Raw genomic sequence first — 15,047 nt, forward strand, 5'->3', positions numbered from 1 at the left:
TTTGGACCCCAACATGGCAGGCAGGAGACGCACGTATATGTGCAATAAATTCCTTAGCGAAATTAGCTCCCAAAGTTAGGCGTACTACTCTAGGATTTGGTCCTCCATCTTGTAGACTGTGTTTCTGGCTTAGCATGCATGGCAATCACATCTTTTAGTCACACCTCGTGTTTATGCGTGAAAAAAATTCTGTCTATATTTTCATTTGAAGTCATCATCTTTTTTAATTAATCATCTTTTCTAAAACAATATTTTACAGTTCCTGCATGAAGATGTGGTTTAGAATGTGAAATTGCCTGCTTGCTTGAAGGCCGAGCAATAGTCGGTCGTGTGATGGTCGGATGCTGGAAATCTTGATGCACGATCATAAAAAGACACAGTTTTTAGGCCTCGGCGATGACTATAAACTGTGTTTTTTAGGATAGTACGTCAGGTTTTTCATTGCGCGACCGACTATAAACCAGCCTTTGCTCTAATATTGTTTTGCAAGTAACTGTTTATCATTGTGACGTCATAGATGCTTGACCAATCACAGAGCATTACTCCCAATGCCAGTATCTTTCTTTGAACTTGGTTTGCCTACATACATGCATGGCAGGCGACTTTTGATTTGTCAATTGTATTTATTTTTTTTTTTTTTGGGGGGGGTTGCCTTGTTTTTTTTCCACAATTTTGCCTGATTACTTTTTGGCATGAGTTACATTTTGCCTGAAGTACAAGTCTGCCGTGTTTGCATGAAACTCTATTTTGAAAGAAAGAGTCCTCGGAAGAATTAGGTATGAATTGGAATTTTGGGCCTTTTCCAAACCTCGGCTCTGGCTCCAGCTCCATACTCAATTTGATGTTGAAGCGCATGCAAAATGTGCACTTGACCCCAAATTAATGGCGGAGCTGAAGCCTTAAGCCTAGGTTTGGAAAAGGCCCCTGGGTTAAGTCACTCCTCTGAATCGCAGAACCTGCTGACAATGTTTATTTAGTGTGCATGCTCTTTATCTGGTGACCCAAAACATGCAGCCAAAAAAAAAACCTGCTGAGAACACAATCCTGCCATTTGCACCTCTTTGGCCCCCTGATTTGTTTCAAAACCCATCATTACAGTGTAAGCATTACCCTTGCTGTGAGTTGATTTCTTGGTTGGCCTGTTCCAGTTTTACCCCTGAACAAGCCATTTCTTCTGCAACATACATTTCCTCAGCCAATTATTTTCTAGCTTCATCCACACTGAATTAATTTTTTGATTGCACTGTCACAGCTTAATCCCTACAAATGTTTCACATGGAGACAAGACACAAAGCTATCACAAAACCCTGTAACTTGTCTCTTTTACTGATTTTACACTACGCAAGCTTTGAGTGACATTTTCCCTGCACCGTTTCATTTTTACCCCCCCCCCCCCCCAAAAAAAAAAAAATTAGTTCACTGTTTGATCGCAGTACCCGCACACCATCACCCCTGCCGTGCCGCAATATTTATTTCACACTATGTCATCATGTCATTCGCATTTCTGTTTTTGATCATGATAACTTTAAGTTTCCCATTTGATGCTGCATGTCCAAATTTCTTTTTGAGTGTGATTGAAAAGTTGCCATACCACTTTCCAAGTAGTGTTCTTTTTTTTTTTCATTTACCAATCTGTCCTATTTCCACCAATCTTTACTCAGTTTAATTTTGTTCAGTGACGACCCTTTAATCCTGGGGTGCGTTTTCGCGATCGTAACCATTAATTGTTTTGGTCAATGGACACTGGTTAATCCATGGCAAGTTAAACCAAAACAGGTATTGGTTACAACCGCGACAAAAAGCAGGTATTGGTTACAACCGCGACAAAAAGCACCTCTGGTCTTTCAAAGTATGCAAACTCAAATTGGTCAGCAGCCGATTTCTCCAAAACTGAACACAACTATGTAAGTCCACTTGCGCAATGTTTATGGAGCAAGTAATGCCATAAACATTTTTCGCAAGTGGACTAATGCAGTTCCATAAAAAGTTTTATGAAAGGGGCTGCAGGTCAGGTTGGCTCAGTGGTTTCTGTCCCTGCCTTTCACCTCTTTGGACCCTGGTCCGATACCCAAATTCAAAGCCTGGCATGGGGATTGGGTTTGCAGACCCTACCTGACTGCATGGGTTTTCCCTCTTTGGGGTTTTCCTCCCACGTCTAAAGCCCAAATTTCTTCATTGTCTTCTTTACAAAAGTTTACAGATCAGATTTAGAAATAGTTTCCAACTTTCTTCACTCCCACCGTGGTCCCTGGTTTTTTCAAATCATTCCCTACTCGCGTATTTTACGTCTGGCATTTTGTACTCTCTCCCCATGCTTTTGATTTTAGCAGTTTTCTTTGTGAGGTTGTAAGTGCAAAATATACTTATAAAAATATGAGCAGCGTTCATAGTCAGGCTGCATATTTGGAAATGTTTTATTAACATTGTATTTTAGTTCAAGAATTCAATCAAAATGTATGTAAATTAAGCTGGATGGAAAATTTAAGTAATTGGTTTTGTTTGTTTTATCTGCTAAAGTCTTCCAAAATTTAAATCAGTTGATACTTCTGCTCAACTTTTCCAAAATTGAAAAGATGATTCGATACTTTATATTTTGCACTTCAGCCTGTTTTTTATTTTACCTATAACCTTATGCATTGACGTTACCACAAGGCCAGATTGCAATTTGAACATTAAACAGGGGTGTGTGTTTGTTTGTAAAGAAGATCATGAAAAATACTAAATCTGCAAAACGGAACCCTTTTGAGAGCGTCTGCATAAGGTTTAAAGCATGCCTGCTCCATATATGCTTGCACATCTATGTAATTTCCTTCTTACCTAGGTACTGTCGAAAACTACTTTCTTGTTCTTTACGGGACTGAGTTTGACCCACTGGCCCCCCGCGGTGGTCCCCAATACTGCTCCGACCACCACCACCTGTCTGTAGATGCCACTCCACAACTAGGGCTGTACGGTACTTGCGTGCACACAGAGTGCGTGCCCAGTGCGTGTGAAACATGCCCCACGGTGATGGACAATCTCTCCTCCTCTGCTGTGCGCCAAGGCTTGTACAGCCCCGTGGGTTATGTAGTCGGCATTCTGCTATTCCACACTGGCCTGTTGCTTACTCCAGATCTTCTTTGCGCCTAGGTACCCTCAAGCTTTGGACATTGGTGATGTACGGCACGGAGGTGCACCCCTTGGAGGACCACATTGGGCCCAACAACTGCCCCGAGGGCCAGTACCTCTCCACAGACGTCCGCAACGGGAACAGTACAGGTATCTTCAACGAAACACAAATAGTCCACACCTGTCGGCCGTGCTACCAAACCTGCAAGACGTGCTTCGGTCCAAATGACAACCAGTGTCTGGCGTGCCACAACAGCTACATTAAACGTGACGTGTACTGCATTACACCACACCCGTACACCGGACACGTCTTACTGACCGTGCTGTTGATGTGTGTAAGCTTGTCGGCGCTATTCTTCCTGCTGTTTCTCACGCTGCAAGCGTACAGCCAGGGTCTGTGCTGCTGGTCGATGGGCCCCACACCCACTGAATGCGGGTCTGACTATGAGTATCAAAAACTAACCAAGGAGTTTGATTCGGATGGTGAGGATGATGCGCGAGTCATATACACCGGGAAGACGATGTCGCCAATTTGAACCACTCACAGCCTGACTACTTTAAAGATAATTTCTTAGATTTGTTTGTTTTAAGGTATTTTTTTTTTGTTTTATTTTTTTGTAAAAGTAGAATTTGAGGAAGTCGAAATATATATATTTATTGTGTAAATTAATCAGAGTCTTTTGTTCGATTGTTAGAAGTAATTTTGTTGGGGTTGCCCAATTTCAGAGAGCTGCTGAATAAAGCACCTAAGCACAACCAACTTCTGCTTACCACAATAAGGCTACCAACCAAAATACTATGTCACATATACCATCATGGTTATTGTTTTGCTTAGCAGAAAGTCTGTAAGTAGTATATTTCTGCTTGAAAGCAGCTCTATGAAATTGGGTCTGTATTTTGTTCACCCTTCCCATCTGTAACAACTTACAACTTATAATCAGGTTTGTGTGAAGGTGATGCACTTTCCAATCATCTTTGTGTTCCACTATTTCTACACAACATTCACACTCCAAAACTGTCATATCTTAAAACATTAATATATTTATCAATTACAGAGTCTAAATATTTTGTAACATATCATTAAAACTAGTTCATAAAAAGTCACCATAAATTTTTTGTTGTCAATTCTAGTTTTTGAAAGTACTGGAAGGCAAAATTCTTGTTAGGAGTGGGATTTTTTCTGAACACATGTATTGTAATCGGGCATTATTATATTCCTCTTTTTTTTTATATCATTTATTTTTCCTATGTAAAATCTTTAAATCTGTTAACCGTTGTAGGTTGGCCCTTGTACTAAAAAAAATGAAGTGAAACTGCCAAAAAGATTACAAAGCTTTAGTGAAAAAAGTTGTTACCCGAGGAAAACTTAAAATAATTTCTTTTCATGTTGAATGCTGGCTGCCTCTAGAGGGGTTGGCAAATATCTCAAATCTCAACTTCAGAATCGCAACTTCCTCTTGACTCATCTTTTCCGCCCCTTGATAGTCTCCGCTATGTGTGTTAAATTACATCTGCTCTTTTCCATTCACACTGGCATAAAAAAAAACTACCATTGTTTTGTAGTAACATTCTTTAGATCAGCATTTCCACAGTTGCTCATTTTCCAATTTTAAAACGGAAATCTGATTTGGTTTCCATGACTTTGTAGTCGAGACTTGTACATGTAGTTGACGTTGAACAAATTTAAATTTACACAGCCAAGAATATTATTCAGAGAACCATATGTTTTTACTCTGGTGGCCAGTTCACACTTTTTCTAAAATAGCACAATATTAAGAATTGTAGTTAGCCATTATAAATAAGTTTGACTATGACGCTTGTAGTTGATTTTGAACAAATTTCAACGCACATTGTCAAGAAAAACCATTTGAAGAGCCATTTTTTTTTTTATTCCTGTGGCCAGTTCACACTTTCTCAAAAATGGAGTTGTAGATATTCATAAATAAAGTCTTGCAAAAGTATAATATTCATGGCTCTGCTTACTGTTAAGTAACAATTCTCCGCTTACTGTGCAAGCGCCAAATTTCTGCGCAAGCTGCGTTAGTGAAGAGTGCTTAGTTACGTGGTGTAAGTACACTGGCACAGCAGACCAAATTCTCTGCTAGGCTGTGAAATACGCTTTAAGAAAGCCTGGAATTCCCTGCTTCCATAAACGCTGACTCTTTGCTTACGGTAAGCAGAGCCATGAAGTTGGTCCAAGCTAAGACTATCTGTTCTTTTAATGCTTGGAAAGGCCGTTAACCTTTGACGTGACATTTAACATAATACCGTTATGCATTACTCCAATCAAATGACAAAGGTCCGAGTAATACATTCAATCCATTAAACAAATAATTATTCACATTTTATTCCATAAAAAAAATCTATATATTTAGGAAATTAAGCATTTGTATATAAGAGATAATACCTACACCATAGTGTGCCTTTTATATATCTCTGAGCCATACAGTATTTTGACTTTGGCAAGACATGGTGCATCACACAGTTCATGTAGTTGGCCTATTTTCATGTCGGGAAATATAATGTACATGTTTCATGTAGGCCTTTTTCGAATCCACGGCTTCAGCTTTGGATTCGGCTTCAGGCTCCATTCTCTCGTCTGAAGCCCTGAGCGCATATGCAAAGGACGCGCAATTGTCAAGAGAACCGTGGGGCCAAGCTAGCCTGAGCCGAATCCAAGGTTTCGAAGAGGGCCAAAATGTCATGCTCTAGGCATTGTATTAGGTATGTTTATACATACATGTACAGGTGTTATTAGAACTCTAAATAACTATTACTGATATTTATTTGACAAAAGCTTTTTAAAGAGTTTGCTGGGGACTGTCTGGGGAATGATAACGTCAGGCGATGTTTTGTGCACACTGAATGCTATTTTCTTCACAGAGTTGCCCCTTACCTGAAGAAAAATTATTCTCATGCCCCTTCAAGAGCCAGTTTCAAGTCCTGTACAACTGCCAACTAATTGATTTCTTTAAATTTAATGCACACCTCACTTTGTTACCTCACAGGCTTCACAGTCTGACATTGGGATTGGTGATTTTGAATCAACACCCCCCGCCCCCACCTGTCGCACCCACTATGAGCAAGTTCGAGTGCCCACATTTAGTCGACCCGTGATTATAACCCTTGACCAGCAATGTATGTACCTTCACGGTGACACACTCACTGGAACGACTCGTGTGGAAGTCTAGTCATACATCAATACGGTGTTCAACACTTCCATCGCCTTCCGCCTTTTCGCTATAGTGTCACTGGATAGCATGGAACAGGCTATCAGGAACAGTAACGAAAACCATGGTCCTGATGCTGGCCCCAAATGGTGGACCACAGTAGTCAACCAATGGTCGACCAGTCTTGGTTCGAGTCAAAATGGTCAACCGTTGGGTGCGCACTCAAACTTGCTCCAAGTGGTGGGAAAAACTAAGCCTGAGTTTGTCAAATGCAGTATATCCTATTTCAGTTATTATAACTCCTTGAAGATGTCTAAATATTTTTGTATTATTACGTGTATTAGCTCGGATTAATTATTCAAATTAGGAACTTCCATATAAGGTGTACAAATTATGTTGATGTTGTTTCAAGGGATTTACAATTCACTGTCTAATGTTATAGTTAGTTCAAACTTGTTTATTTTGTTTTCATCAAACGTCAAAGGAAAAGGGACCTTCTGGTGTTTAGTTGGAGGGAACATCGACCATTTTGGAAACCATAACTTTTAATTGGGTAAACAAATGATGTCATCCTCTATAAATAAATAATTAGACTAGCTGCTTGTAAAGCTGTCTCATGGGGGACTTCAACTTTGCTCCTTTTTGAAACGATTAGAAAGGCTTTCTGTTAAATTGTCGATTCTAAACATTGCACCTAAACTTAAAATTTAAGTCTTTTTTTTCCAGAGGTTTAAAAAAAAATATTTTTCTGGTGACAGCAGTTGAATATTATAGAACTTCCATTGTAATCTTCTGGGGAATGTTTGGAGAAACGCTATGTATGAATTAAATATATTGTGTAAAGAAATGCTGATTGAAATGACATAAATACTCGCCTACAATGCATTCAAGCACTGTGTTTTATTTCTTCCACAAAACTGCAATGTTTACCCCCTTTATCAAATTTTAGCAAAATTGTGATTTTATTGAATTTCAGCCTTTTTTTAAACAAAAGTACAAGGTTTACCCCATGTGATTTTATCCAATTTCCAACAAAACTGTAAAGCTTACCCCTTGTGATTTTATCAAATTTCAGCCTATTTCCAACAAAAATGCAAAGCTTACCCCTTGTGATTTTATCAAATTTCAGCATTTTTCAACAAATATGCAAGGCTTACCCCTTGTGATTTTATCAAATTTCAGCATTTTTCAACAAATATGCAAGGTTTACTGTGATTTTATTGAATTTCAGCTAATTTTCAACAAAAATGGAAGGCTTACCCCTTGTGATTTTATTGATTTTCAGCCTTTTTTCAACAAAAATGCAAGGCTTACCCCTTGTGATTTTATCAAATTTCAACCTATTTTCAACAAAAATGCAAAGCTTACCCCTTGTGATTTTACTTCATTTCAGCCTATTTTCGACAAAAATGCAAGGCATTACGTCTTTTGATTTTATTTAATTTCAGCCTATTTTCAACAAAAATGCAAAGCTTACCCCTTGTGATTTTATCAAATTTCAGTATTTTGTCAACAAATATGCAAGGTTTACCACTTGTGATTTTATTGAATTTCAACCTATTTTCAACAAAAATGGAAGGCTTACCCCTTGTGATTTTATCAAATTTCAGCCTATTTTCAACAAAAATGCAAGGCTTACCCCTTGTGATTTTATGCAATTTCAGCCCATTTTCAACAAAAATGCAAGGCTTACTACCCCTTGTGATTTTATCAAATTTCAGCCTATTTTCAACAAAAGTACAAGGTTTACCCCATGTGATTTTATCCAATTTCAGCCTATATTCGACAAAAATGCAAAGCTTACCCTTTGTGATTTTATTACAAATATGCAAGGCTTACCCCTTGTGATTTTATTGAATTTCAGCCCCTTTTAAAAAAAAATGGAAGGCTTACCCCTTGTGATTTTATTACAAATATGCAAGGCTTACCCCTTGTGATTTTATTACAAATAAGCAAGGCTTACCCCTTGTGATTTTATCATATTCGAGCCTATTTTCAACAAAAATGCAAGGCTTACCCCTTGTGATTTTACTTCATTTCTGCCTATTTTCAACAAAAATGCAAAGCTTACCCCTTGTGATTTTATCAAATTTAAGCATTTTTCCAACAAATATGCAAGGCTTACCCCTTGTGATTTTATCAAATTTCAGCCCATTTTCAACAAAAATGCAAGGCTTACCCCTTGTGATTTTATCAAATTTCAGCCTATTTTCAACACAAATGCAAGGCTTACCCCTTGTGATTTTATTACAAATATGCAAGGCTTACCCCTTGTGATTTTATTGAATTTCAGCCTCTTTTCAAAAAAAATGGAAGGCTTACCCCTTGTGGTTTTATTACAAATATGCAAGGCTTACCCCTTGTGATTTTATTACAAATATGCAAGGCTTACCCCTTGTGATTTTATTGAATTTCAGCCTCTTTTCAAAAAAAATGCAAGGCTTACCCCTTGTGATTTTACTTCATTTCTGCCTATTTTCAACAAAAATGGAAAGCTTACCCCTTGTGATTTTATCAAATTTCAGCCCATTTTCAACAAAAATGCAAGGCTTACCCCTTGTGATTTTATCAAATTTCAGCCTATTTTCAACACAAATGCAAGGCTTACCCCTTGTGATTTTATTGAATTTCAACCTATTTTCAACAAAAATGCAAGGCTTACCCCTTGTGATTTTATCAAATTTCAGCCTATTTTCAACACAAATGCAAGGCTTACCCCTTGTGATTTTATCAAATTTCAGCCTATTTTCAACAAAAATGCAAGGCTTACCCCTTGTGATTTTATTGAATTTCAACCTATTTTCGACAAAAATGCAAAGCTTACCCCCATTTGATTTGATGAAATTTCAGCCCATTTTCAACAAATATGCAAGGCTTACCCCTTGTGATTTTATCAAATTCCAGCCAATTTTCAACAAAAATGCAAGGAGTACCCCTTGTGATTTTGTTGAATTTCAGCCTATTTTCAACTCAAATGAAAAGCTTACTACCCCTTGTGATTTTGTTGAATTTCAGCCCATTTTCAACAAAATGCAAGGCTTACCTCTTGTGATTTTATCATATTCCAGCCTATTTTCAACAAAAATTCAAGGCTTACGCCTTGTGATTTTATTTAATTTCTGCCTATTTTCAACACAAAATGCAAAGCTTACCCCTTGTGATTTTTGTCAAATTTCAGCATTTTTCCAAAAAATGTGCAAGGTTTACCCCCTGTGATTTATTGAATTTCAGCATTTTTTCGACAAAAATCCAACTCCAGTATTAAATTCAGTTTCAAAAGTTTAGCAATCTCTGGTCAAACAAGATCATTTAAAGTCGTTTGTTCGCATAGATCATTCAAAAGCCAACCGCAAAAGGCTTTGTCAACCATTTAATGTCATTGTAAATAGTAGGTAGTAGAAATTCAACTGAAAAAATTGTTAAATTGTAGTCTTTTATGCCTCTTTAATGGACTAAAATCAAAAGTGAATGAGCAAAAAACAAACAATTTATGCACAGAAAATAAAGTTGAATGCAATAGCTGTTCAGTTGTTTGAATTTAAATGAGTGTGAATGAAACTGAAGTTAATTTTGGGACCAGGGAAAACCCATACTACATACGCTATTCTACATCCATAGCCTCTTCAGTTTCTAGTTCCTTTTGATCAATTGAAATAATTGTTCCCTTCTCCGCTTCATCTGTGGTACATCCTGCAGCATCATTCCCTCCAACATCATCAACGTTCTGAATACTCGGAACCGTAGCATTTTGATCCACAGTAACTCCTGTGCTCTCAGAATCTTCTCCGCAATTCCTATCGTTCCCATCAAGTTCGACAGCATCCCCCCTGACATCCAAGACATCTGGAACAATTTCTGAGTCTTTTTGTTCGCTTGGATTCTCGCAGGGTTCTTGGACGATCATACTTTCATCTGCAGATTCCGAATCCCATTTCAGATTCAAATCAGAAGGAGCACTCTCATCAGCATCCTCGGCAGCGACTTGATGAACTTCCACTGCGTCATCCTCGGAATCAACATCGATGACGTCAGACGCTTCTTTAGGTTTGTCGCTGATCAACTTCACCTCTGTCGCAGAATCTACTGTCAGATCCGTATATTCCGATTGTCCATTCTCCACAACCACAGTTTCTCCAAAGGTCTGCGACTTCTCTGGAAGTTTAGGAACAGCCTTCGAGTTATTAGCAACCTTTTCTAGAGGATCAGGAACAGCGTCCAAGTTCTTGGCGACCTTTTCTGGCGACTTCTTCCAGATGTTCCTCTGAGAGACCTCGAACATGGCGATGTCATTCCACAGCTGATCTTCAACCTCTGCCTCGTCAACATGTCCACCTTCCATCTCTAGCATTTCTTCAGCTGTGATTCCGCTTGAGTTGACCTGGGAGCTTGGGGTGGGTCCTTTGGATTTACGCCGCTCCATGGCGAGGCGTTTGTTGCGCTCTATTCGATCCTTCTGTTCCTCAGAAAGTAAGGCCTGAAAAATTGGTTTAAAAAAATAATAATAATAATAAACAAAACTTGGGTTAAAATTTATAACAAGTAATACGAACTAAAAATTTGAAATTACAAAATATAATGCAATTTAGTAGTTTATAGCTGTTTTTAAACTACTGGCAACATAAATTTTATAGTTCAATGGTGAAACCCACGGATGCAATACTTTTACAGAGGTAAAAGAGGTAATGTTAGTTGGGGTAGGGGGCGCATCAGATATATATATACGTTAGTGCAGCATGCTCCAGCAGGTATGTTGTGCAAGAATCTCAGTCCGCATGCACAGGCTAAAACAATTGAATTTGCTTGGCAAACGACTAACGTCATGTTTTTCTCTTGACTTCAGCGAGGGCGCTGTTTTGTGCTAGTGACATCAAAGACCTTATCACAAATACTCGATAGGCGCGCATTTGGCTAGGACTAGCATGCACCTCATTCATTAGTTCGCGCCTGCGCAATGGGTTTTTGCCAAAAGGTCTACATGTACATGTACAGGTCTATGTGCAAAGGGTCTGTAAAACATTTACTCACAGTGGTTGTGGAATTGTTTGCCGTGGTCTGCGAAGCTGGTCCAGCGAGCTGTGAGAAGGAATCCATCTCCTGGTTATCATCGTCATCACCAGCGACGTTCGTATCTCCAGCGCCTTCTATAAAGTAAACCAAAAATGAACAACTTCAATAAAAATTTATAACCTATGTAGAATGAATCTGAAAAAGCACAATAAACAGAGTTTGTTATCAAAAAAAAAGCTTCAAGATATTATGAATGTTAAACTTGCATCGGGGAAGAAGAATATTGTTTGGTTTGACCCATACACCGATGTGTGGAAAGCTCCGGAGAGCATCAAACAATTCTTACAGGCCTGATGCTTCCGGAAGGTAATGGAAGCAACTACCTCTGTTGCCTCTACATGTTTCTATAGAAGTTTACAATTTCCTCGTAGATGAGCCCTTTACCAAAAAGAAGATGCTCTGGTGCCCTTGCCCTTTCATAATGCAGCATCACTCCTGTTCTTACCTTCATCTCCCTCAAAGTCTTCATCCATGAGAGGCATGTCCATACGAATCTTCTTAATACAGGTCTGTCATAGGAGATAAAGTCATACCACCAGATTAGATACAAAGTAAAGCGGTACCCGCTGCCAAAACATAGGATTCGAACTGCCTCTAGCTAACGGGCAACCTCAGTAGTCTATTTGGTAAGACACTGCTCTAGAATTGCAAGGGTGGTGGGTTTGAATATTTGTTCACAGGATTCGGGAAAGTACTGAGTATACAGTGCTAACACACATTGGTGGTATGGATAAAAACCAAAATTAACAAAGTAAAGCTCGGTTCATACTTCCTGCGAGTATGATTCAAATTTTGACATCACAAATTTGCAAACGAATAATTCGGAAGAGTTGACTTGTGCTCAACTTCTGTGAGATATTTGCAGTGAAAATGGAGCTGTGACATCAAAAATGTGTATCCCATACCGCTTCCAATGTTGTAGCAGTAACATGTTTAATGGCTTCAGACTTGCACCCCCCGAACAAAGATATTGAAAAAAATAGGGAGACCGCTAATGTAGGACTACCAAGGTAGATAGCTCAGTTGGTAGAGCGCAGGCACTTTAATTTGGAGGTCACATGCTCAAATACTGTGTCTAGTAAATTTGTCTTTGTTAACCCAGAAATCAAATTTCTAAAAATTATAAAGTTCAAACAGCACATGAGACGTAACCCAACAAAGGGTTTTGAAGCAATATACCTGCACTGGTTTCTTCCGCCCCAATTTCTCGATTCTCTCAATGACCTCATCAAATGGCATCTTAGGAAACAGTCGATGAGCCCAGTGCTCCATGGTGGACATCAAGCGGTTCAGGTCACCGACCTCATGACCTTTGCCCTTGAACTTGACCTGCTCAAAGTGTTTACTCAGGGTCGGTAGGCCTCTATCCGAGCAGAGCCTGTAAGTAATAAAGTGATCTTAGTCAGTGTTTTTTTATTTAACATTTATCAAAGTTTACAGGAATATTATAGCTAAAAGTGGGACCTTTCCAGACTCAGGAGTCCACTGAAAATATTCCGCAAAAAGCGAGATTCATGAGCCTTTTCTTTATTGTACTGTGCCCTGTCCACTTTTCCAGAAACATAATTATATTTTTGCTCATTCCAACTGTCCCACATACCTTGTAGGAAAATACTGTACGTTAAAGCACCTTTAGTGTCACTGAACGACGGATATGCACGCTATGTAAGACGCCACTATAATATTATTATTTTATTAAAAATAATGTGGTTAACATACCTTGTGGCATCAAGCTTAGGCTGTGGCTTCCTCATAACCAACTTACGAGGGCGCTTTCCATCGCCTTGATTCTCCTTATCTCCATCACTTCCTGGTAAATCTGTTAGTGAGATATAATTAGTCAAGCATAATATTTTATCCTTGAAGTAGGAATATTTGTACCAAGGACAAGGGCAGACCTACATTTTCACATTGTGTAGGCTTTTGGACTTTCAATCACAATAAAAAATAAAATAGAAATAAGACTACCGTAAATTAGGAAGAATAGCATGCCTGTCATTGGTGCCGGAGAAACAAATCCTTTGAATTTTTATGAGAAAGTTAGCTATCCTTTAGAGGTGTAGTTTTTCATGAACACACCAGCAAGTGGGGAAAGATAGCAGCCATCACTGATAGCAGCAGACTGGAAATGCAACCCTTAATACTAGAAACAATATTCTGCATTCTGACATCTCAAAAAATTATATGATTTCCATTTCTTTTAAGACACGGCATGGGCTGTTTAAAAACAGCCATTATGAAAATTTTCACTCCACATCATGTAGTGGACTCTCATCTATTTTATGCAAGAAGGAACCTTTTTATTATATAATAAAACAAATGTCACAAATTCCTGCGTACCTCCTCCACTGCCGAAAGGGTTGTCTTCACCGAAGGGATCCTCGATGTTTCTATTTGGTGAGAGAGGGGGTAAAGATCCGCCTACTGTAGGGAACTCTTCTCCACTCATGTAGCCATCCCCGGCTCTGTGGATATCGTCCATGTCTAGTGATATTGACTGCATCTTGGGGCATTAACCTACAATTTGGACAAAATAGAGGGTCAGTAAAATCAGTCTGATCGGGTAACATCCATCAATGTCAGTTTTTTTTAATAACAGTTATATCGAAAATTCAATATCGAGTATACTCGATTTATAATTATTAAGTGCCACTGACTGACACTGAAAAACTGAGTGACAGGTCCGCTGGTGCTGCCGCTGGGATAGATTTAGTTCCGAATACCGACACGACAGTACTGACGCTGACCAGCTGACTCTATTTTGTCTAGACTTAGTTACATATTAAACCGGAAAAAGTTTCCGTTTCACGCCATCACTTTGCCTTTGGCTTTTTCATTCGATACAAAATAATGTAGATAGTAGTATCTAATTCACCTCGATATAATATCCCTTTTTGTAAAAATGAGTGAAAAAGTGGTAACAGGATATCCGTTAAAGTATTATTAAACCCTTCAGAAAACATGAAACATGTACCGTGCATGTGAGTGCCCATATTTCGTTATTTCGTTGTTTGTTTGTGTTTGCCTACCATTTACGTAGTCGTACTCGTAGTAGTTTGTACACAAATCTGGTCGAAGTGTCAGGAGACGACACACACACACAAATCTGCATTCCGCAGTTGGTAAATTTCACAAACGAACAACAAAACAATGTACTGAGCATTAACACACCTTTCATCTATCATCTAACAACAAAAAAATCTTAAAACTGTCTGAAAAAGTCAATAAAAATGCTAACTTACGACTTGTGCAAAACGCAAAAAACTCTATTCGGGTTTCGCGGGAACTCAGCCTAAAGTATTAGGGCGCCCTCTGTTGGTGTAAAATAACCTTACATGGTGAGTTTACACCAACAGAGGGCGCCCTATTATATGTTAAGAATACCGTCTATGGCCTTTTTCGAAACCACGGTTTCGGCTTTGGATTCGGCTTCAGGCTCCGTCCTCTCGTCTGAAACCCTAAGCGCGTATACGCAAAGCACGCGTAATTGTCAAAACAACCGCGGGGCTAAGCTAGCCTGAGCTGAATCCAAAGTCAAATCCAGTCGTTTCGAAAAGGGCCTAACTGCTTTCCTACTTATTTTTGCTAAGCAGAAAATTGCTAAGCAATGTTTTCTGCTTGAGCAGCTCGATGAAAATTGAAATCGTGTCTAGTATTACTTACAATCTACATGTATATGTTTCTACAAATCAACTCACTATA

General features: G+C 38.8%; 2 protein-coding genes across 3 annotated transcripts in view; one reads left to right on the forward strand and one right to left on the reverse strand.

The window, feature by feature from the left end:
• LOC139941322 (furin-1-like) overlaps positions 1-8,528 on the forward strand; it is a 56,986-nt gene extending 48,458 nt beyond the window's left edge. Inside the window, exon 14 of the mRNA XM_071937755.1 lies at positions 3,130-8,528. Within this exon, the coding sequence (XP_071793856.1) occupies positions 3,130-3,644 (515 nt within the window). The 3' untranslated portion in view covers positions 3,645-8,528. The remainder of the gene's footprint in view (positions 1-3,129) is intronic.
• Positions 8,529-8,644: 116 nt separating this feature from the next.
• LOC139941324 (uncharacterized) lies at positions 8,645-14,636 on the reverse strand. Of its 2 annotated transcripts, none has more exons than XM_071937756.1 (7): positions 14,588-14,636; positions 13,686-13,862; positions 13,065-13,164; positions 12,525-12,723; positions 11,791-11,854; positions 11,304-11,419; positions 8,645-10,752 (listed from the first exon to the last, which is right to left on the reverse strand). In XM_071937756.1, the coding sequence occupies exons 2-7, from the start codon at positions 13,846-13,848 to the stop codon at positions 9,880-9,882; spliced, it is 1,515 nt and encodes a 504-aa protein (XP_071793857.1). In that variant the 5' UTR covers positions 13,849-13,862; positions 14,588-14,636; the 3' UTR covers positions 8,645-9,879. The 2 variants fall into 2 exon arrangements, with proteins under 2 accessions (XP_071793857.1, XP_071793858.1); XM_071937757.1 differs by having other exon boundaries at positions 14,584-14,628.
• Between the last annotated feature and the right edge of the window lie 411 nt (positions 14,637-15,047).

This window comes from Asterias amurensis, chromosome 9 (genome assembly GCF_032118995.1).
Source record: "Asterias amurensis chromosome 9, ASM3211899v1".
Lineage (NCBI taxonomy): Eukaryota > Metazoa > Echinodermata > Asteroidea > Forcipulatida > Asteriidae > Asterias > Asterias amurensis.

Excerpts from the sequence above, each read along its gene's own strand:
- LOC139941324 (XM_071937756.1), bottom strand. The coding sequence starts at position 13,848 with ATGCAGTCAATATCACTAGACATGGACGATATCCACAGAGCCGGGGAT. Across the intron at positions 13,165-13,685 it reads CCCTTTCGGCAGTGGAGGAG|ATTTACCAGGAAGTGATGGA; the intron begins GTACGCAGGAAT and ends TCTCACTAACAG. Across the intron at positions 11,855-12,524 it reads GGCGGAAGAAACCAGTGCAG|ACCTGTATTAAGAAGATTCG; the intron begins GTATATTGCTTC and ends CTCCTATGACAG.